Consider the following 23,196-nt stretch of genomic DNA (forward strand, 5'->3'; position numbering starts at 1 on the left):
GAATCCAGAATACTGAGCAATTTTTAAAAATTAAACCATTTTACTTCTCTGGTTCTCAACCATGTGGGGTGTTTAAAAATAAATAGCAGCAGTTTGTCTCTACTCGAAATCTGTTAACCCAGAATCTCCACAGTGAGGCACTCAAAAATGATTTGATCTTTAGATCAAAGCAAATAGACCTAGTTGAGTAATCACCCTATGATTCAAACAGGCAATGCTGGATACCAGGGAGTGTTATAAATGTTTGGATTTTAAGCTCTCAGTTGACTCAGTAAGAAGAGACAGCTACAATGGACCCACTTGTGGGCCTGGTGCTCTGTCTCTCCTGTTTGCTTCTCCTTTCACTGTGGAAACAGAGTTCTGGAAAAGGAAAACTTCCACCGGGCCCCACACCTCTGCCAATTATTGGAAATATGCTGCAGTTGGATGTGAAGAACATCAGCAAATCCTTAAGCAATGTGAGTATGTTTTATGTTCCTCCAGCAGCTTGCAAAGGGTAAGTAAATTAACACCTACCTTTATATAAAAACATTTATTAAAATGTATTTGAATAAACCATAATACATTAAAATAAAGCTATTATATATGTTATTGTAAAGCAAATACTCCCCATGGAGTTTTATTTTTCTTTCTCATCTATGAGAATAGTGAAACAAAATAATGTGTTTTACGAATGAGGAACATTAGGTCTCTGTATACTAGAAACAATAAAGTAGCAAAAGACAAGAGAACCTGCTTCCTGTTTTAGTTTCTGCATCATTTTACATAATTTTTGGCTGAAGGTAAATGGTAAGGAAAGTGTTTTGATTACAGATTTTATTCAAAAAGTTGTCAGAAGATTTTACTTTGGGTGCTGGACACACAATGCAATATGCAGATGATGTATCATATAATGGCACACTTGAAACCTATATAATTTTATTAACCAATGTTGCTCCAATAAATTTACTTTAAAAAAACTCATCTACTATATAAACAATGTTTTGTTCAGAATAGCCATAAAAACTTCATTTCTCTGAGGAAACAAAGTAAGCCCGATGTCAAGAAAGAAACTCTGGGATTAGGAACAGTAAAAGTGAATGAAAGAAAAATAAGTATCAGGGCTGACTTTCTGGAAACAGGATCCTTTGGCCACAGCCAGCACAAAATTGTCCATCCATGCAATTATTCCAGTCCTGGCACTGCCTCTGTGATAGTAATGCCAGTGGATCACAAACTGGGCTGGGCGTCAGAATCATCTGGAGTGATTTTTTAGAACATAGATTTATAATATTCATCACAGGGCTACTGAATCAAAATTCTGGTGACAAGACCTCTACAAATGATCCTGAAGTAGTCAGCTGGGTATTGCTCATATGGTGGTCATCAGGGATTGATATACAATGGAGGACTGAAAAAAAGCCGGAATTCATATTTTTAAAAATGGGCATTTATTCTTACTTTTAAACCTCAGTCACCTTCCATAGTTCTCCCCATGTGATGCAATACACCTATTGAGACTCTCTTCCACTGCTCAAAACAGTTTTGGGAGACCTCTGGTCAAGATGAAGGAGTAGGTACACATGCTTTGCCTCTTTACTCAACCACAAAGAGAATTACAACTAAGCATTAAAAAATATAACACCCAAAACTCTCAGAAAGTCAAACTGTATAGAAGTCCAACTTCTTTAAGGACTAAGGACTTAAAGAAGCCACATTCATCCAGATGGGTAGGAGGGAAAGGAGACCCAGAGACCCAGAGGTGTGGATATGCGGTGTGGTGCTGAGAGGCAGCAGTGGTGGCAGAATGGACAGTCCCATATACGTAAGTGGTGGATAAAAATCAGAAGGAATACCTTGGGAGTGAGTGATCACAGCCCCAGGCCAGACCACACAGTCCAGAGTTTCAATGCCAGGAAGAGAAATTACCATAACTTCTGGCTATAAAATCCAATGTAGGTTGGGGCAGTGGAAGAAACTGCCAGAATTTCAGGAGACACTGCTTAAAGGGCCCTCACAGTGTTAGAATGTACACAAACCCACTGAATCCATCCCAGAATGAAACCATTCTGGGATTCAGCACCAGGGCAACAGTTGCAGGGATGTCAACCACATATAGGGAGTGGTGAAGTGACTGGAAAGGAGCGAAAGCTGGTCAACCTCTAGAAGAGAGATAGCAATACTGAACCCCTCTCTGAGACCTCTCCCACACGGAGCCATAAAGCAGTGAAGAGGGTTGCCCCATGCTGGCGATTATGTAATGCTCTACCCCACATAATATTTAGGTGCTTTACTATAATAGGCCATGCTACTAAGGACAGGAATCACACCAGCTCTCCTCTGGGGAACAAAGGGGACACAACTGGGAAAACTCTAATAGCATATTAAATAAAATATGTTTAAAAAAACAAACCAGTTTTTTAACTCATCGATTTTGATGCCTTTTAGTGCTGTTGTTATTTTTTGTTTCAGCACTTCCATATAGGGAAAACATTTTCCTTTAAGGACTTTTTTAATTCTGAGGGGCAGGGGGAGTGGCTGGGGCGAGATAAGGTGGATAGTGAGGGTGTGGCAATGGGGTCATGCTGGTTTTGGTCAAAAACTGCTGAACATTCAGTGTGGTGTGGGCAGGTGCACTCATAAATCACCCATTATGAAATGGGCAAACGAGTTGAAATGCCAATTCGAGATGACACACTGATACAGATAGGTTCCTAGAACATTCACCTAGTGGGGGAGGCCTGTACTACAAGGGCCTCATACTTCAGAAGTAATTCTAGTTTTATGGGGGTCCCCTCATATTACTCAAATATCACTGGTTAAATAGGAAAAGGTTGAAATTTTGATCTTCTACATAGTAGCTAGGGGATGCTGACAATGAATTCTGACATCAGTTTCCATTTTTGTAATAGCAGCAAATGAACTTGCTGATGATGCTGTTTTGAAGTTTAATTGTAACATGGGTACAAATTACTCAGGCCATTTGCAGGCATGTAAGTGGCAGCTATTCACAATCACCCTCATATTAATTTCAGAAATATGTTAGGCTGTCTCACAGGATAAAAACATAAAATCAGAATGATATCGTTTTGAATCAGGCACAATATATTGTCAAAGAGAGATTTCTTTTGCGAGTATTTGCATCTCCTTTCCACTTGCCAGCTCTCCAAAATCTACGGCCCAGTGTTCACAGTGTACTTTGGCAGGAAGCCCACTGTGGTGCTGCATGGATATGAGGCAGTAAAAGAAGCCCTGATTGATCAGGCTGAGGAGTTCTCTGGCAGAGGAAGTTTTCCACTGGTTGAAAAAGCTAACAAAGGACGAGGTAGGTGCCTGTGTACCCATATATGTTCAGTACTATAATGGGGGTGGAGAGAATGGACAACAGAAATTTAAAGACCTCTTCAGCAGAGTTTGGTCCATGCTTGTGGCTGCCAAGTGTCAGCTTCCTCCTCTGTGCCTAGCCCCTCCCTGCCAGTTTCTGTAACCCTCCCCCCCTTCCCCAGAAGGAATCATTTTCAACACTGGAAATGGATGGAAAGAGATGCGGCGCTTCTCCCTCATGACCCTGCGGAATTTGGGGATGGGCAAGAGGAGTATTGAGGACCGTGTTCAAGAGGAAGCCCACTGCCTTGTGGAGTTGCTGAGGAAAACCAATGGTGGGTGATTCTGTATACTGTAACTCTGACCTTAACAGACCGTTGTGTTCCCTAGTGACGTCCTTGGAAACATTTCAGGGGCAGCCAAATCTTTTATATGGGTGGTTGTGTCAGCCCCCATGTGAAGGAGGGAGGGTTGTCTGTTTATGCTCCTTGCATGTGCATCCACAATTGCATAGACAGTGTGGGTAGAAGGGGTCATTCAATCCTATTTTCTCCTGAAAATTGTTCAATTGTTTTCAAATCTGAAATCACAAAGAATAATTTTTACTCATTTATTGAAAAAGTTAGGGAGACTTCGGCCAAAATGGAGGCACAGGTAGACACGCTGTGCCTCCTTGAACAACCAAATTAAGGACAACAAAAATTTAGAAATAAAATAACAACCAGAACTGACAGAAAATTGAACTGTATGGAAGTCTGACAACCAAGGAGTTAGACACATTCATCCAGTCCAGTAGGAAGAGCAGAGTTGGGCAATGGGGCAGAATGGGTCCCAGGCAGAGAGGAATCCCAGAAAAAAAAAAAGTGGTGGCTTGTGGACCCCAGCCCACAAGGCAGCAGTTGACGGAACCCAGGCGTACAGACGGTGGCAGGCAGACACTGGGTGAGGGGTGGCAGTGGGCAGACCCAGTGAGGCACACAGGGTGACTGGCTAACCGAGTGGTCCCACATTCATGCGCAAACAAGGCGAAGCTGGGGAGCAAGACAGACCACCCAACCATGGGCCCCAGCGCAAGGAAATAAAGCCTCAAAACACTGATTGAAAACACCTGTGGATATTGAGTTGCTGGGAGGGACTCCCACCCTCACAGGAGAGTTTGTTGGAGAGACCCACAGGGGCCTAGAACATACACAAACCCACCCACATGGGAATCAGCACCAGAAGGGCCCACTTTGCTTATGGGAAGCGACGGAAGGGACTGAAATCCGAGAGAGCGGAGCAAGCACCATTGTTCCCTCTCAGACCCCTGCCTCACAAACAGCATCACAACTCAGCAACTGGGTTGAACCACCCTGGTGAACACATAAGGCTCCACCCCTCATACTTAACAGGTGCCACAAGACAAAAAAACAATAGCTAAAATGGAAGTACAGATGAAAGCCCCAGAGCAAATACTTTCAAGTGACAAAAAGATAGCCAACCTATCAGATGCATACTTTCAAAGCATTGGTGATCAGGATGCTCACAGAAGTTGTTGATTTTGGTCACAAATTAGAGAACAAAATGAAGGCTATGTTAAGTGAAATGAAGGAAAAAGCACAGGGAACAAATAGTGATGGGGGAAAAAACCTGGACTCAAATCAATGCAGTGGACCAGAAGGAAGAAAGAAACAATCAAACAGAAAAGAATGAAGAAACAAGAATTCAAAAAAATGAAGAGAGGCTTAGGAACCTCCAGGACATCTTTAAACGTTCCAACATCCAAATTATAGGGGTACCAGAAGGGGAAGAGCAAGAGCAACAAGTGGAAAACTTATTTGAACAAATAATTAAGGAGAACTTCCCCAATCTGGCAAAGGAAATAGACTTCCAGGAAGTCCAGGAAGCTCAGAAAGTCCCAAAGAAGTTGGACCCAAGGAGGAACACACCAAGGCACATCATAATTACATTACCCAAGATTAAAATGAAGGAGAGAATTCTAGAAGCAGCAAGAGTAACCTACAAAGGAGCTCCCATCAGACTGTCAGCTGATTTCTCAAAAGAGACCTTGCAGGCAAGAAGGGGCTAGAAAGAAGTATTCCAAGTCATGAAAGGCAAGGACCTACATCCAAGATTGCTCTATCCAGCAAAGCTTTCATTTAGAATGGAAGGGCAGATGAAGTGCTTCCCAGATAAGGTTAAGTTAAAGGAGTTCATCATCACCAAGCCCTTATTATATGAAATGTTAAAGGGACTTATCTAAGAAAAAGAAGATAAAAAACATGTACAATAAAATGACAGCAAACTCACAATTACTAACAACCACACCTGAAACAAAAGGAAAAGCAAACTAAGCAGAAAACTACAACAGGAACAGAACCACAGAAATGGAGACCACATGGAGGGTTATCAACAGGAGGAAAGAGGGGAAAAAGGTACAGAGAATAAGTATCATAGATGGTAGGTAGAAAATAGGGGGAAGGCAAGAATAGTATGGGAAATGTAGAAGCTCAAGAACTTATGACACATGGACCTGAACTAAAGGGGGGGAATGTGGGTGAGAAAGGGTGTGTAGGCTGGAGGGAAATAAAGGGGGTGAAATGGGACAACTGTAATAGCATAATCAATAAAATATATTTTTAAAAAATAAAAAAAGAAAAGAACTTATGACACATGGACATGAATTAAAGAGAGGAATGTAGGTGGGAGGAGTGTGCAGGGTGGAGAGGAATGAAGGGGAAATGGGACAACTGTAATAGCATAATCAATAAAAAAAAATACAACTAAATAAAAAAACCAGTTTGGGCCACAAGAAAGAATTAACATCAGAACAGAATGAAGAAACAAGAATTCAAAAAAATGAGTAGAGGCTTAGGAACCTCTGAGACAACTTTAAACATTCCAACATCGTAATCATAGGGGTCCCAGAAGAAGAGGAAGACAAAAAATTGAGAACTTATCTGAAAAAATAATGAAGGAGAACTTCCCCAATCTTTCAAAGGAAATAGACTTCCAGGAATCCAGGAAGCCCAGAGAGTCCCAAAGAAGTTGGACCCAAAGAGGAACACAGCAAGGCACATCATCATTAAGCTACCCAAGATTAAAAGTAGGAGAGAATCTTAAAAGCAGCAAGAGAAAAGGAGGCAGTTACCTACAAAGTAGTTCCCATAAGACTATCAGCTGATTTCTCAAAAGAAACCTTACAGGAAAGAAGGCACTAGAAAAAAGTATTTCAAGTCATGAAAGGCAAGGACCTACATCCAAGATTACTATATCCAGCAAACGTGTCATTTACAATGGAAGGGCAGGTATAGTGCTCCCCAGATAAGGTCAAGTTAAAGGAGTTCACCATCACCAATCCCTTATTACATGAAATCTTAAAGGGACTTATCTAAGAATTAGAAGAAGATCAAAACTATGTACAGTAAAATGACAACATTCACAATTGTCAACAACTGAACCTAAAGAAAATAAAAACAAAAAGGAAAACAAACTAAGGAAACAACTAGAACAGGAACAGAAATGGAGATCACATGGAGATTATCAGCAGTGAGGGGGAAGGAGGTAACGGGGGAAAAGGTACAGGGAATGAGTAGCATAAATAGTAGGTACAAAATAGACAGGGGAAATTTAAGAATAGTATAAGGAATGCAGAAGCCAAAGAACTAATATGTAGGACCCATGAACATGAACTAACGGTTGGGGGTGATATGGATGGGAGGGAGATGCATGGCAGAGGGGAATCAAGGGGGAAATGGGACAACTGTAATAGCATAATCAATAAAATATATTTTTAAAAAAGAAGCAGTGAAAGTGGACATCCTTCTCTTGCTCCTGATCTTAGTGGGAAAGCTTTTAGATTTTCCCCCTTGAGTATGATGTTGGCTACAGGTTTCTCATATATGGCATTTATTATGTTGAAGGAGAGCTAACCTGTATCCTTCACAGACTATTCTAAAAAGTCCAAGAAGAGGGAAAACTCTCAAACTCTTTTTATGAAGCCAGCATCATCCTAATCCAAAACCATATAAAGACATAACCGAGAAAGAAAACTATAGGTCAATATTGTTCATAAACATAGGTGCTAATTTCCACAATAAAATATTGGCAAACCATAACCAGGAATACATTAAAAAAGATTATACCCCATGACCAAGTGGGATTCATCCCAGGGATGCAAGGATGGTACAGTATTCACAAAACAATAAACATAATACATCACATAGACAAAAGAAAAGACAAAAATCACATGATCATATCAACAGATGTGGAAAAAGCCTTTGACAAAGTACAGCACTTATTTGTGGTATAAAACACTCACCAAAGTAGGAATGGAGGGAGCATACCTCAACATAAAAAGAACATTTTAAAAAATGCCATTAAAATTTGTACAGAGATTTCATTGAATTTATAAGTGGCTTTAGCAGTATGGACATTTTAACACTATTAATTCTTCTTGTCCATAAACAGAATATCTTTCCATTTATATATGCCTTCTTTAATTAGTTTTATTCATGTCTTTTTTAATCTTTATTTTAATTGTTGTTCAAGTACAGTTTTCTGTCTTTTACTTCCATCCCAGCCCACCCCCCAGCCCTCCCCAACTACCTCCCATTCCCCCCTGGTTTTTGTCCATTTGTCTTTTATACTTGTTCCTGTAAACCCTTCCCCTTTTCCCCCGAAATTCCCTCCCCTCACCCTTCTTGTCACTGTCAGCCTGTTCTTTATTTCAGTGTCTCTAGTTATATTTGGCTTGTGTGTTTCCTTGTTTAGGTTCCTATTAAAGGTTAGATCATATGGTATTTGTCTTTCACCGCCTGGTTTATTTCACTTAGCACAATGTTTTCCAGTTCCATCCATGCTGTTGCAAAGGGCAGAAGCTCCTTCTTTCTTTCTACTGTATAGAATTCTATTGTGTAAATGTACCATAGTTTTTTGATCCATTCATTTACTGACAGGCACCTAGGTTGCTTCCAACACTTGGCTATTGTAAATTGTGCTGCTATGAACATTGGGATGCATAGGTTCTTTTGGATTGGTGTTTCAGGGTTCTTAGGATACAACCCTAGCAGTGGAGTGCTGGGTCAAAAGGCAGATCCATTTTAAGTTTTCTGAGAAAATTCCATGCTGCTTTCCATAGTGGTTGTACCAGTCTCCAATCCCATCAACAGTGCAGTAGGGTCCCTTTTTCTCCACAACCTCTCCAATACTTGTTATTTGTTGCTTTGTTTATGATGGCCATTCTGACTGGCGTGAAGTGGTATCTCATTGTGGTTTTAATTTGCATCTCTCTGATAGCTAGTGATATTGAGTATCTTTTCATGTGTCTCTGGGCCCTCTGTGTGACCTCCTTGGAGAAGTGTCTGTTTAAGTCCTTTGCTCATTTTTTAATTGGGTTGCTTGTCTTCTTAGAGTGGAGTCATGTAAGTTCTTTATAAATTTTGGAGATTTAAACCCTTGTCTGAGGTATCATTGGCTAATATGTTTTCCCATATAATTGGTTCTCTTTTTATTTTAATGTTGTCTTTAGCTGTGCAGAAGCTTTTGATTTTGATGAGATACCATTTGTTTAATTTTTTCCTTTATGTCCCTTGCTCTGGGGGACATATCAGTAAAAATGCTGCTATGTGAAATATCTGAGATTTTCCTGCCTATGTTCTCCTCTAGGACTTGAATGGTGTCACGACTTATATTTAAATGTTTTATCCACTTTGAACTTATTCTTGTGTATGGTGTAAGTTGGTGCTTGAGTTTCACTTTTTGCACATAGTTGTCCAGTTCTCCCAACACCATTTGTTGAAGAGGCTATATTTACTCCATTTTATGTTGCTGCCCCCTTTGTCAAATATTAATCGGCTGTAGAGACTTGGGCTTATTTCTGGGCTTTCTGTTCTCTTCCATTGGTCCATGTGCCTGTTTTTATGCCATATCAAGCTGTTTTGATTACAGTGGCCTTGTAATACAGTTTGGTATCAGCTATTGTGATCCCTCCTACTTTGCTCTTCTTTCTAATAATTGCAGCAGCTATTTGGGGTCATTTGTGGTTCCATATAAATTTTTGAAATGTTTGTTCTATGTCTGTGAAATATGCCATTGGTACTTTAATAGGTATTGCATTGAATCTGTAAATTGCTTTGGGTAGTATGGACATTTTGATGATGTTAATTCTTCCAATCCATGAACACGGTATATTTTTCCATTTGTTTGTGTCTTCCTTAATTTCTTTCCTCAGTGTTGTGTAGTTTTCTGTATACAGGTCTTTTACTTCCTTGGTTAGATTTATTCCTAGGTATTTTATTTTCCTTTTTGCTATATCAAATGAGATATTTTTTCTTGATTTCTGCTTCTGCTGTTTCACTGTTGGTATACAAAAATGTCTTTGATTTCTGGATGTTGACTTTGTATCCCGCTGTTTTGCCAAATTCATTTATTAGGTCAAGCAGGTTTTTTGCATAGTCTATAGGATTTTCTATGTACACTATCATGTCATCTGCAAACAATGACAGTTTTGTTTCCTCCTTTCTGATTTGGATGCCTTTTATGTCTTTTTCTTGTCTGGTCGCTGTGGCTAAAACTTCCAGTACTATATTAAATAGAAGTGGTGAAAGTGGAGAACCTTGTCTCCTTCCTGATCTTAGTGGAAAAGATTTTAGTTTTTGCCTATCAAGTATGATGTTAGTTATAGGTCTCTCATATATGGCCTTTATTATGTTGAGGAATGCTCCCTCTATTCCCACTTTGCTGAGTTTTTTTATCATAAATGGGTGTTGTACCTTATCAAATGCTTTTTCTGCATCTATTGATATTATCATGTGATTTTTGTCTTTGTTTTTTGTCTATGTGATGTATTACATTTACTGATTTGTGAATATTAAACCATCCTTGCATCCCTGGAATGAATCCCACTTGGTCATGGTGTATTGATCTTTCTAATGTACTGTTGGATGCAGTTTGCCAATATTTTGTTGAGGACTTTAGCCTCTATGTTTATCAGTGACATTGGCCTGAAGTTTTCTTTCTTTGTTGTGTCTTTATCTGGTTTTGGGATTAGGATGATGCTGGCTTCATAAAAAGAGTTTGGGAGTCTTCCGTCATTCTGGATTTTTTGGAATAGTCTGTGAAGGATAGGGGTTAGCTCTTCCTTAAATGCTTTGTAGAATTCTCCTGTGAAACCATCTGGACCTGGACTTTTGTGTGTTGGGAGTTTTTTGATTACTGCTTCAATTTCATCTCTGTTATTGGTCTGTTCAGGCTTTCTGCTTCTTTTTTATTGAGTTTTGGAAGATCATATTTTTCTAGAAATTTGTCCATATCACCTAGGTTTTCAAATTTCTTGGCATACAATTCTTCACAGTAATTTCTTACAATCCTTTGTATTTCTGTGGTGTCAGTTGTAATCTCTCCTCTTTCATTTCTGATTGTGTTTATTTGGATCATTTCTCTTTTTTTCTTGATGAGCCTGCTTAAAGGCTTGTCGATTTTATTTATCTTTTCAAAGAACCAGCTCCTGGATTTATTGATCTTTAGAATTGTGCTTTTAGTCTTTAAGTCATTTATTTCTGCTCTGATCTTGGTTATTTGCTTCCTTCTGCTTGCTCTGGGCTGTCTTTGTTGTTGTTCCTCAAGTTCTTATAGACGTACGGTTAGATTGTTTGTTTGAAATGTTTCTATCTTTTTTAGGCAGGCCTGTATCACTATGAACTTCCCTTTCAGGACTGCCTTGGCTGTGTCCCATATGTTTTGGTTTTTTGTGAGTTCATTTTCATTTGTTTCCAGAAACTTTTTGATTTCTTCTTTTGTTTCATTCTTGGCCCACTGATTATTTAATACTATGCTATTCAATCTCCATGATTTTGAGTGTTTTGGGTTTCTTCCCTTGGGGTTGGTTTCTAGTTTCAGTCATTTGTGGTCAGGGAAAATGTTTGGTATAATTTCAATTTTCTTGAATTTTTTGAGGCTTGCTTTGTGTCCTATCATGTGGTCTATCTTTGAAAATGTTCCATGTGTGTTTGAAGAGAATGTGTAATTTGTTCCTTTGGGATGAAGGGCTCTATATATATCAGTTAAGTCCATTTCTTCTAGGGCATTGTTCAATGCCACAATATCTTTGTTGATATTTTGTTTGGAAGATCTGTCCATTTTTGACAGTGGGGTGTTAAAATCCCCTATTATAATTGTGTTGCTGTCAATATCTTTCTTGAAGGCCTCTAAGATTTTCTTTATGTATTTGGGTGCTCCTATGTTGGACGCATGTATATTTACAATGCTTAAGTCTTCTTGGTGGGTTCTTCCCTTGAGTATTATGAAGTGACCTTCTGGGCCTCTTTTTATGGCCCTTTTTTTTGAAGCCTATTTTGTCTGATATGAGTATTGCTATCCAGGCTTTTTTTTCCTGTCTGTTTGCTTGGAAAATTTGTTTCCAGCCCTTCACTTTTAGTCTGTGTATATCTTTTGTCCTGGGGCGGGTCTCTTGTAGGCAACATATTGGTGGTCATGCTTTTTTTATCCATTCAGCTATTCCATGTCTTTTGATTGGAGCATTTAATCCATTTACATTTAAGGTTATTACTGATAGATACTTATTCATTGCCATTTTCATACCTGTGTTCCTCTCTCTCTCTCTCTCTTTTCCTTTCTTTCCTTAAAGCAGTCCCTTTAGCATCTCTTGCAGAGCTGGTTTGGTGGAGGTGTATCCTTTTAAACTTCTTTTATCTGGGAAGCTTCTTATTTGGACTTCTATCTTGATAGAGAGCCTTGCTGGGTAAAGTAGCCTTGCTTGCAGACCTCTGGTTCTCATTGCTAGGAATATTTCTTGCCATTCTCTTCTGGCTTGGAGTGTTTCCATTGAGAAGTCAGCTGCTAACCTCATTGGGGTTCCTTGTATGTTACTTCCTATTTCTCCCTTGCTGCTATTAAGATTCTCTCTTTGTCTCAGTATTTTGTCATTTTAATTATGATGTGTCTTGAGGTGAGCCTCTTTGGGTTCCTCTTGATTGGGACTCTCTGTGTTTCCTGGATTTTTGTGACTTTTTCTCTCATCAAATTAGGGAGGTTTTCCATCATTACTTTTTCAAATAGGTTTTCTATCCTTTGCTCTTCTTCTTCTCCTTCCGGTATCCCTATTATACGGATATTATTATGTTTCATATTGTCTTGCATTTCTCTTACTCCCTCTTCATTCTTTCTGAGCCTCTTTTCCTTTTCTTGTTCTTTCGGGGTGTTTTCTTCTACTTTCTCCTCCAGTTTGCTGATCCGATCTTCTTCTTCATCAATCCTGCTTTTGTTTCCTTCTGCTGTGCTCTTCAGTTCAGAAATTGTATTCTTCATTTCCTCTTGGCCCTTGCTGATAGTTTCTATTTCATTTTTCATGTTGATATAGTTTGCAGTGAGATCGTTGTAGTTTCCCTGTAGTTTCTGGTAGCTCATTGTGAGCTCATTGAGCTTTCTGATAACCATTGCCTTGAACTCAATATCTGATAGTTGAGTTGCCTCTATTTCATTTAGCATTCTTTCTGAGACTTCCTCCTTTCCTTTCATTTGGGGATTGTTTCTTTGTCTCCCATTGTTTGTGAGACTCTTCTTGTTAGCCTCAGCTTCTTAAACTGACCTGTTCTGGCTCCCTAGGTTTATGGTGTGAACTTCTGTGGTAGAATACCTTTGAGATTCAGTGGCACAGTCTCCTTAATCTCCCAAGCTCCTCTTCCAGTGGGTATCCTGGTGTTCACCGCTTCCACCTACTCTCTTTTTTGTGATCCGTTGAAGGGGGAAGGCAAAATGGTTTAAGACAGCAAGAGAGTATTTTATGGTATTTACAGTAGCAGCCAGTAGAGAAGAGATAGGAGATCCTTTGACTATGTATAGTGTTAACCATGATCTTCCACCCAACTAGCTGATTTTTAGAAAGGATAGAAAAGAAGATAAGACTCTTGTTGTGGAAGGAAAGATTGTGAGTTGGATCTAGAAAGCAGTGAGTTTGTGGGAGTTCAGATTCTGAGGTAAGGTGAGAGTAAAGGATAGTAAATAGGTGTAGTGTGTGAGAGAATAGAGTTAACCACTACAGTAATAGAGTTCAGGAAACTTGAAGTGGGCTACGATCTGGGAGGGGTGTTGTGAAGTATTTACAATTGTATGGAATAGCCATTGTTTACAATAATATTAGAGCAACAATCATATGACAGAATCTATGTTATCTGTATAACAAGAGTCAGGAGTATAGGACCTTGAGTAGTGTGCTAATGGGACACGAGTGAAGTGAAGGACAGTAAATTAGCAATACACTATGAAAGGGAAATCAGGGGAAACCTGTCTAATGATACAATATAAACAGCCAAGCAAAGCAGACTATACAGAAAGAAGAGGAATACAAAAATACTATTAAAATATAAGCTGTAAGAATAATGAAAAAATGTTAATAATGCAAATATGCAATAACTTGCAGTTTCTCTGTAATAGCAAAGTGAAATTTGTCTCACTGTCTCAGTTGTTGTGATTCCCCTTCTTTGGGTCCAACTGTGGTCTTTTCACAGTTCCAGGTTTTTTATTTTTTATCTCACTGGTAGGTGTTAAAAAAAGGCAGAAGAAGGAAGGAGAAGAGATAAAATTGGAGAGAAAGGAAGAAGGAATAAAACAAGAAAGAAGGAAAGAGAGGAAAAAGGAAATGAAAGATAAAAAATAATAAAAATAAAAATAAAACATTATTTAAAAACTAAAAATAAAATAAAATAAAAATCCTCTTGGTTTCAAAGTGCCCAAACTGGTTTTTCTGGTCTTGTTGGCTGCAGCAGGCTGAGGGGTGATTGGTATGGCTTTTCTTCCTTCCAGACCTGCACTCAATCAACCTCCTGTAGCTAGCCTGGTGCCTCTCCCCAGCACCTTGGTTGCAGAATCCAGGCCTTTCCCCCAGTGTTTCTGCTGTGGGCTGGGGTGCGGGCACGCAGGTGCTCTGTCAGGCTGCCTGGGTCCCGCAGGTGCACACCCTTCCCAGTGCTATGGGAGTGCACAGGGTCTTCCACACAACTTTCCGCGCAACCTCGGGATCACTGCTGGGTTGGGTGGCGGGAGGCTGGAGTGATTGCTGCAAGAGAATTCCCTGAACAGTGTCTGTCTTTTCACTTTCTCTTCTTGAGAAATTCTTCCTACTCAAGACTGCCACTCTGTACAGCAGCCTCGCCTCCCCCACAGCCCAATTCTCCAGCCAGACCAGGGACTATCGGGGTCAGGGCCTGTCACTGTGCAATTCTCAACTCTACTGGCATCCACAGACTCTGTGGGTGCTTGCAGCCCCTCTGTGTTTGCCACTTAGACCTTATTCCCCTCTCTGCGACTTTAAGCAACCAGGTCTCTCCCAGTGCTGCTCAGGCCATGTTTGGCCAGGGAGGAAGCAGTTGCCCCAGCTCTCTCCCAAGGACTCTATGACAGACTCAACAGCAGGGGCCGGGTCTGGGGCTACAGCTGCCATGGTCCCACACTGGTCCCTGGGACCTTATTGTCCTGAAGCACTCTCCTTACTGTCTGGTTTTTCAGTGTCCACTACAATTTTTGGTCTCTTATTTTCATATATGCCGAGAGGTACTGTTGGCTGTTTGCTCTTTTATTCCGTAGATCAGCTAGGATTTTCTCCCATGTGTAGGGAGAAGTGGAATCTGCTCCCTCCTACCCTGAGGCCATCTTATCAACTCTCTAGTTTTATTAATGTCTTATGAGATAAATGTGTGGATCTCTCACTTCCTTGATTAAAATTATTCCTAAGTATTCTAATATTTTGCTATTTAAAAAGCTATTTTTCTTTATTTCTATTTCAGAGAGTTTGTTGTTAGTGTGTAGAAATTGCCTGAGTCAGGTAAGACAGATACAAGGCCCTTTGGTAACCCTCCAAAAAGCCAGAACACCAGATGCATGCTCCACTTCCCTCCTTTCAAGTTGTGTGCCATTTTTAACTTCTTCCAAGCCAAGCTGGCTACAGACAAACATGACTCTCTCCTCCTTTTTTTCTCAGTGGTCTGAGGCTATCAGTGCACTAAGGGAGGAAAGAGAAACCAGTCCCTCTGAAGCCCACTGGATAGCTGCCACATTGGGTGCATGTTCCATCCTTCTCTTTCATGTGATGGAGTAGTCATGACCTGAGGCATTTTCTTCTAGAAATGAATTGTGTCAGCTGGGGAGAAGTGCTGATGCAGGAACAGTGAAATTGCTCTTGTTACCTGTTTCTTTTTTTCTCACCTGAGGACATGCTTAAAGAGGGAATGGGAGGGAGAGAGGGGGAGAGAAACATCTATCGGTTTTCTCCCATGCACTCCCTGACAGGGGACTGAACCCACAACCTCAGTATGTGTCCTGACTGGGAATTGAAGTCACAGCCCTTTGTAACCTGGATGATGCTCCTGGCCAGAGCTCATTACTAGATTTAATGTGCCTGTTTTCAGCTTCGTGTTAGGCTATGGTACTGCATCCTTAACTGGATTCTGGAAATCTTATAAAGGAAGTTTAGTCCATATATAATTGCTAAATCACTCTTCTGTGAGGTGACATGGTATTCCACCATCTTTCTAATGCCATTTTGCATAATACTTACAATTCAAGTCATTCTTAATTATATCTATAGATGTGAATTTTAGATCCCTTTACACATAATGACCTTTCAGCAATCATTTGATTACAACAATTTTATTTTACAGATCCCCTACCAAAAAAAGAAAACTTTTTTTATGTATGCACCACATAGTCGTGTGCGTCTATGAGGGGGTTTTTTGTTAATCCCTTCACATTTTTCACCAGTGAGCTAACTACCTGTCACTCTAACACCTGTCAGTCTGTTCTCTGTAGCTGAGTCTGTTACTATTTATTTGTTATTTTGTTCATTAGATTCCACACATAAGTGAAATCATGTGGCATTTGTCTTTGTCTGACTAGCTTATTTCACTTAGCATAATACTCTTCTGGTCCATCCATGTTGTAAAAGGTAAGATGTCATTCTTTTTTACAGCCGAATAGTAGTCCACTGTGTAAATGTCCTATAGATATTTTATCCACTTATCTATGGATGGACACTTGGGCTGATTCCATATTTTGGTAGTTATAAATAATGCTACAATGAACATAGGGATGCTTATGTTCTTCCAAATTAATGTTTCTGTTCCTTTGGATATATTCCCAGAAGTAAGATCACTGGGTCAAAAGGCAGATACATTTTTCATTTTTTGAGGGAATCTGTACTACTTGTGCTGCACCAGTCTGCATTCCCACCAACGTACATAAGTGGTCCATTTTCCCCACATCCTCACCAACATTTGTCATTTGTTGATTTACTGGTGATAGCCATTCTGACAGCTATGAGGTGATATCTCATTGTGGTTTTAATTTGCATTTCTCTAATGATTAGTGATATTGAGCATCTTTTCATAGTGATACTGAGCATCTTTTATTCCTTTGTCCATTTTTAATTGGATTGTTTGTTTTCTTGGTATTGAGTTTTGTAAGTTCTCTTTAAATTTTGGATATTAACCCCATATCAGAAGTATTATTGACAAATATGTTTTCCTATTCAGTGGGTTGTCTTCTCATTTTGTTAATGGTTTCCTTTCCTGTGCAAAACATTTTTAGCTTGATGTAGTCCCATTTATTTATTTATTTTTGTTTCTGTTGCCCCAGAGATATATCAGGAAAAAATATAGCAATGAGAGATGTCTGAAATTTTACTGCCTATATTTTCTTCTGTGATATTTATGGTTTTAAGTCTAACACTTAAGTCTTTAACCCATATTGAGTTTATGCTTGCCTATGGTATAAGAAAGTGGTCTAGATTCTTTTTTTTTTTTCACAATCTGTCTAATTTTCCCAATCCCATTTATTGAAGAGATTATCTTTAAGCCATTGTATGTGGTTGCTTCTTCTGTCAAATATTAATTGACTATAAATGTATGGGTTTATTTCTGGGCTCTCTATTCTGTTCCATCGATCTGCATGTCTGTTGTTATGCCAGTACCATGTTGTTTGGATTACAATGGCCTTATAGTATAGTTTTATGTTAAGTAGCATGATTCCTCTAACTTCATTCTTCTTTCTCAGGATTGCTATGGCCATGCAGGGCCTTTCTTGGTTCCATATAAATTTTGGTAATACTTGTTCTAGTTCTGTTAAATATACCATTGGTGTCTTGATAAGAATTGCATCAAATCTGTAGGTTGCTTTGGGTAGGATGGACATTTTACTGGTGTTAGTTCTTCCTTTTCAGGAACATGGTATATGTTTCCACTTATTTGTATCTTCTAGAATTTCTTTCTTCTGTGTTGTAATTTTCCAACTACAGGTCTTTTACATCCGTGGTTAAATTTATTCCTTGGTATTTTTTATGTAATCATAAATGGTATTATTTTCTTAGTTTCCCTTTCTGTTAGCTCATTTTTGGTGTACAAAAATACAAATGATGTGTGGGTATTAATTTTGTATCCTGCTACTTTCTGAATCAGTTTTTAGACTCTATTTTGTTTTTATCACTTCTAGTAGTTTCTTGGTGGAATCTTCAGAATTCTCTATATACAGTATCATGGCATGTGCAAATAATGACAATTTTACTTGTTTCTTCCAATTTGGATGTCTTTTATTTCTTTTTCTTGTGTGATTCCTGTAGCTAAGACTTCCAGTACTATGTTGAATAAGAGTGGTGAAAGCAAACATCCCTGTCTTGTTTTCAGTCTTAAGGGAAATGCTTTTAGTTTTTGTTTATGAGTGTGATGTTGGTTATGGGTTTGTCATAGTTTTCATTATGTTGAGGTATCATGCCACTTTGCTGAAAGTTTTTATTGTAAATTAGTGCAGGATTTTATGAAATACAATTTCTTCATCTATAAGTAGGATCATATAATTTTACCTTTCATTTTGTATGTGTAGTATCATGTTTATTGCTTTATGAATATTGTACCAACTTTGCATCCCCAGAATAAATGTCACTTCATCACAGTGTATGACCTTTTTAATGTATTTCTGGATCTGGTTTGCTAATATTTTTTGAGGATGCTATTTCTATGTTCATCAGGGATATTGGACTATAACTTTCTTTCTTTGTAGTGTCTTTATCTGGTTTGGGAATTAGCATAACACTGGCCTCCTAAAATAAGCTTGGGAGTCTTCCCTCCTCTTTAATATTTTGGAATGGTTTGAGAAAGGTTGGTGTTATTTCTGCCTTGAATGTTTGGTAAAATTAACCCATGAAGCCATCCAGCCAAGGACTTTATTGGGAGTTTTTTGGTTACTGTTTCAATTTCAGTAGTTATAATCTGTGTATTCAGATTTTCTGATTCTTCCTGATTCAGTTTTAGAAAATAATGTGTTTCAGGGAATTTATCCATTTCATTTTAATACTTCAATTTATTGGCATGTAGGTTTTTGTAATATTTTCTTACAGTGCTTTGTATTTCTTTGGTGCCAGCTGTTACTCCTCTTTCTGATGTTATTTATTTGGGTTCTCTCTTTTATTTGAAGAGGCTGTTTAAAGTTTTGTCAGTCTTGTTTATCTTTTTTTAAAAAACCACCTCTTGGTTTCATTGACATCTATTTTTAAAAAATTTTATTTATGGAGGATGGGAACGCTGGTGTCAAAGCACAGGTTATGTGTTTTGCAGAGCCACACTTGACCACTTGCATCTGCAAAGCAGGGCAAGCCTGCAGCTGACAGCAGCCAGAACCCTCGAGGGTTGAGAATAAAATAGATAACTACAAGCTTCAGCTAAATGTAACTATAACTTCTGCAGAAGACATATTTATCATTGAGATAGCATGGGAACAGAACAGTCTTTACCCACAGTATCTCCCTAAGTCTGAAAAAAATTTCCTTAACCTTTAGATAACCAACCCCTATAAAATAAATGCAAAGACCATGTTTGGGGTCATTGTCTCTCCATCAGAGGACAATGCCCCACCTGGCCCCCACTTTTCCTTAAACTGTTGTATTGTGTCTTTCTTAATCTCCCATCAGCCCCACTCAGGGACCTCCACTCCACACTGGTCACTGTACTTATTTATTTGTAGAGAGAGGGGAAGGGAGGGAGACAGAGAGTGAAAGAAATATCAATGTGTGGTTGCCTCTCATGCATCCCATACTGGGGACCTGGCCTTCAACTCAGTCATGTGCCCTGACTAGGAATTGAACCAGTAACCCTTTGCTTTGCAGCTGGTGCTCAATCCATTGAGCCACACCAACCAAGGATCATTAACATCTTGTATAGTGTTTTTAGACTCTATTTTGTTTATTTCTGCTCTCATCTTTATTTAACTTCCTTCTTTCTACTCACTTTGGGCTTTAGGCATTTTTATGGTTCCTTTAAGTGTAAAAATTAATTGCTTATTTGAGATTTTTCTGTTTTTTTTGAGGTAGGCCTGTAATGCTATGAATTTCCCTCCCAGGGTTGGTTTGCTGTATCTGATAGATTTTCTCTTATTTTGTTGCCATTATCATTTGTTTCAAGGCATTTTTTGATTTCTTCCTTGATTTCATTGTTAACTCATTCATTGTTTACTAACATGTTGTTTAGCCTCCATGTGTTTGTGTATTTTTCTGTTTTTGTCTTGTGACTGATTTCTAGTGTCAGACCATTATAGTCAGAGAAGATGCTTGGTATGATTTCAATCACCTTAAATTTATTGAGACTTGTTTTGTGTCCTAACAGGTGTTCTACCCTAGAAAAATGTTCCATCTGTACTTGAAAAGAATGTATATTTTCCTGCTCTGGGGTGATTTATCTGAAGATATCAATTAAAACCATATGACCTACTTGCAGTTAAGCTGCTGTTTCTACACTGATTTCCTGTCTGGATGATCTATCCATTGATGTCAATGATATGTTAAAATCCCCTACTGTGACTGATGATCTCCCCCTTTATGTCTATCAAAATTTGCTTTATACATGTAGGTGCTCCTATGTTGGGTGCATAAATGTTTATGAAAGTTATATTTTTTGTCGGTCTGCTCTATATATCATTATGTAGTGCCCTTCTTTGTGTCTTACCATAGGCTTTGTTTTAAAGTCTATTTTGTCATATGTAAGTGTTTCAATTCCAGCTCTTAGTTTTCATTTCCATTTGCATGAAATATCTTTCTCCATCCCTTTACTTTTAGTCTGTGTATATCATTCATTCTGAGGTGAGTCTCTTTTAGACCACAAATATATGGGTCTTGTTTTACCCACTCAACTACCCTCTGTCTTTTGATTGGAGCATTTAATCCAATTACATTTAAAGTGATTATTGATAAGTAAGTATTTATAGCCATTTTATTCTTTTAACTATGTTCCGCTGTTTTCTTCCCTCTTCTTCTTTTTATTAGAGAAGACCCATTAATATTTCTTGCCATACTGGTTTGGCTTTTAGCTTTAGCTTTTAGCTTTTTCTAGCTTTAGCTTTTTCTTTTTGAGGAAGCTATTTTTTCTTCTATTTTAAATGATAACTTTGCTGGGTAAAGAAGTGTTGGTTGTAGGTCCTTGTTTTCATCACTTTGAATATTTTATGCCTATCCCATCTGATGTGAAATGGTTTTGTCAAGAAATCAGCTGACAGTCTTATGAGAGCTCCCTTATAGGTAACTAACTTTCTCTTGCTACTGTTCAGATTCTCTCTTTGTCTTTAACCCTTACCATTTTAATTATTATGTGACTTGGCATAGGCCTCTTTGGGTTTATCTTGTGTGGGATTCTCTGCATTTTCCAGACTTGTGTGTCTTTTTTCTTCATCAGGTTAGTGAAGTTTTCCATCATGATTTTTGTATAAAAGATTTTATTTATTTATTTTTACAGAGGGGCAGGGAGGGAGAAGGAAAGGGAGGGGAACATCAGTGTGTGGAAGAAAAATCAATCAATCGCCTCTCACACACAACCCAATCAGGGACCAGACTCACAACTCAGGCATGTGCCCTTTCTGGGAATTGGACCAGCAACTGTCAGCTATTCATGGCTCAACCAACTGTGCTATTCTGGTCAGGGCTTGGTCATTATTTTCTCAAATAATTTTGTGATTCCTTGTTCTCTCTCTTCTCCTTCTGATATCCCTATGATGTGGATGATCTTATGCTTCACGTTACCCCAAAGTTCTCTTAAGCTGTGCTTATTTAGAGTTTGTTTTTTTCCAACTCAAAAACACTCAAATTCATAGAGATTGAACACCATGCTATTAAACAATGAATGGGTCAAGAATGAGATCAAGGAAGAAATCAAAAAGTTTCTGAAAACCAATGAAAATGAGCTCACAGCAATCTAAAACTTATAGGATACAGGAAAGGCAGTCCTGAGAGAGAAGTTCATTGATACAGACCTACCTAATAAAGGTATAAACATTTCAAATAAAGAATGTAATGCTACACCCACAAGAACTCCAGGAAAAACAACAAAGACAGCCCAGAGCAGGTAGAAGGATGGAAATAATCAGGATCAGAGAAGAATTAAATGACACAGAGACTAAAAGCACAATTCTAAGGATCAATAAATCCAGGAGCTGGTTCTTTGAAAAGAAAAATAAAATCAACAAGCCCTTAAGCAGGCTCATCAAGAAAAAAAGAGAGAGGACCAAAATAAACACAATCAGAAATGAAAGAGGAGAGATTACAACTGATACCACAGAAATACACAGAATTGTAAGAAATTACTACAAAGAACTATATGCCAAGAAATTTGAAAACCTAGGTGAAATGGATAAATTTTTAGAAAAATATAACCTTCCAAAACTGAATGAAGAAGAAGCAGAAAGGCTGAATAGACTGATAACAGCTCACAAAATTAAAGCACTAACCAAAAAACTCCCAACACACAAAAGTCCTGGACTGGATGGTTTTGCAGGAGAGTTCTACAAAGCATTTAAGAAAGAGCTAACCCCTATCCTCCACAGACTATTCCAAAAAATCCAAAATGATGGAAGACTTCCAAACTCTTTTTTTTTTTTTTAAGAGAGAGAGGGAATGGGGAGAGACAGACAGACAGACAGACAGACAGACATCAATGTGCGGTTGCTGGGGGTTCTGGCCTGTAACCCAGGAATGTACCCTGGCTGGGAATCGAACCTGGGACACTTTGGTTCCCAGCCCGCGCTCAATCCACTGAGCTACGCCAGCCAGGGCCAAACTCTTTTTATGAAACCAGCATCATTCTAATCCCAAAACCAGATAAAGACACAGCAAAGAAAGAAAACTTCAGGCCAATATCACTGATGAACATACAGGCTAAAATCCTCAACAAAATATTGAAACACTGCATCCAACAATACATTAAAAAGATCATACACCATGACCAAGTGGGATTCATCCCAGGGATGCAATGATGGTACAATATTCTCAAATTAATAAATGTAATACATCACATAAACAAAAAGAAAGACAAAAATCACATGATCATATCAACAGATGTGGGAAAAAGCATTTGATAAGGTACAGCACCCATCTATGATTAAAAAAAAACAACTCAGCAAAGTAGGAATACAGGGAACATTCCTCAACATCATGAAGCCCATTATACTAGAAACTGACAGCCAACATCATACTCAATGGGCAAAAACTAAAATATTTCTCACTAAGATCAGGAACAAGACAAGGATGTCCACTTTCACCACTCCTATTCAACATAGATTGGAAGTCCTAGCCACAGCAATCAGGCAAGAAAAAGAAATGAAAGGCATCCAAATTGGAAAGGAGAAGCAAAACTGTTATTGTTTACAGATGACATGATAGTGTACATAGAAAGTCCTATAAATTCCATGAAGAAACTACACACCTTAATAAGTGAATTCAGCAAAACAGAAGGATACAAAGTCAATATTCAGAAAACAAAGGCCTTTTTGTACACCAACAATGAAATACCAAAAACAGAAATCAGTAAAAAAATCCCATTTGATATAGCAATAAGAAAAATAAAGTACCTACAAATAAACCTAACCAAGGGG

The 23,196-nt window shown here is 38.6% G+C and overlaps 1 protein-coding gene and 1 long non-coding RNA gene across 5 annotated transcripts in view; one reads left to right on the forward strand and one right to left on the reverse strand.

The window, feature by feature from the left end:
- The window catches only part of LOC114496072 (cytochrome P450 2C19-like), a 186,684-nt gene that overhangs the window by 141,743 nt on the left and 21,745 nt on the right, over positions 1-23,196 (forward strand). The window contains exons 1-3 of one of the 4 annotated variants that reach the window (XM_036027016.1): positions 235-458; positions 3,142-3,304; positions 3,486-3,638. In XM_036027016.1, coding sequence (XP_035882909.1) covers positions 291-458; positions 3,142-3,304; positions 3,486-3,638 — 484 coding nt within the window. In that variant the 5' untranslated portion in view covers positions 235-290. Of the gene's footprint in view, positions 1-234; positions 459-3,141; positions 3,305-3,485; positions 3,639-23,196 lie in introns of those variants that run through there. The other 3 variants (XM_028511308.2, XM_036027018.1, XM_036027017.1) reach the window with 3 other exon arrangements.
- On the reverse strand, positions 333-18,261 carry LOC118500875. The gene is made up of 3 exons (XR_004903455.1): positions 18,247-18,261; positions 17,854-17,859; positions 333-516 (listed from the first exon to the last, which is right to left on the reverse strand). It is a non-coding gene; the product is annotated as an uncharacterized LOC118500875 (long non-coding RNA).

Source organism: Phyllostomus discolor, chromosome 5 (assembly GCF_004126475.2).
Source record: "Phyllostomus discolor isolate MPI-MPIP mPhyDis1 chromosome 5, mPhyDis1.pri.v3, whole genome shotgun sequence".
Classification (NCBI taxonomy): domain Eukaryota; kingdom Metazoa; phylum Chordata; class Mammalia; order Chiroptera; family Phyllostomidae; genus Phyllostomus; species Phyllostomus discolor.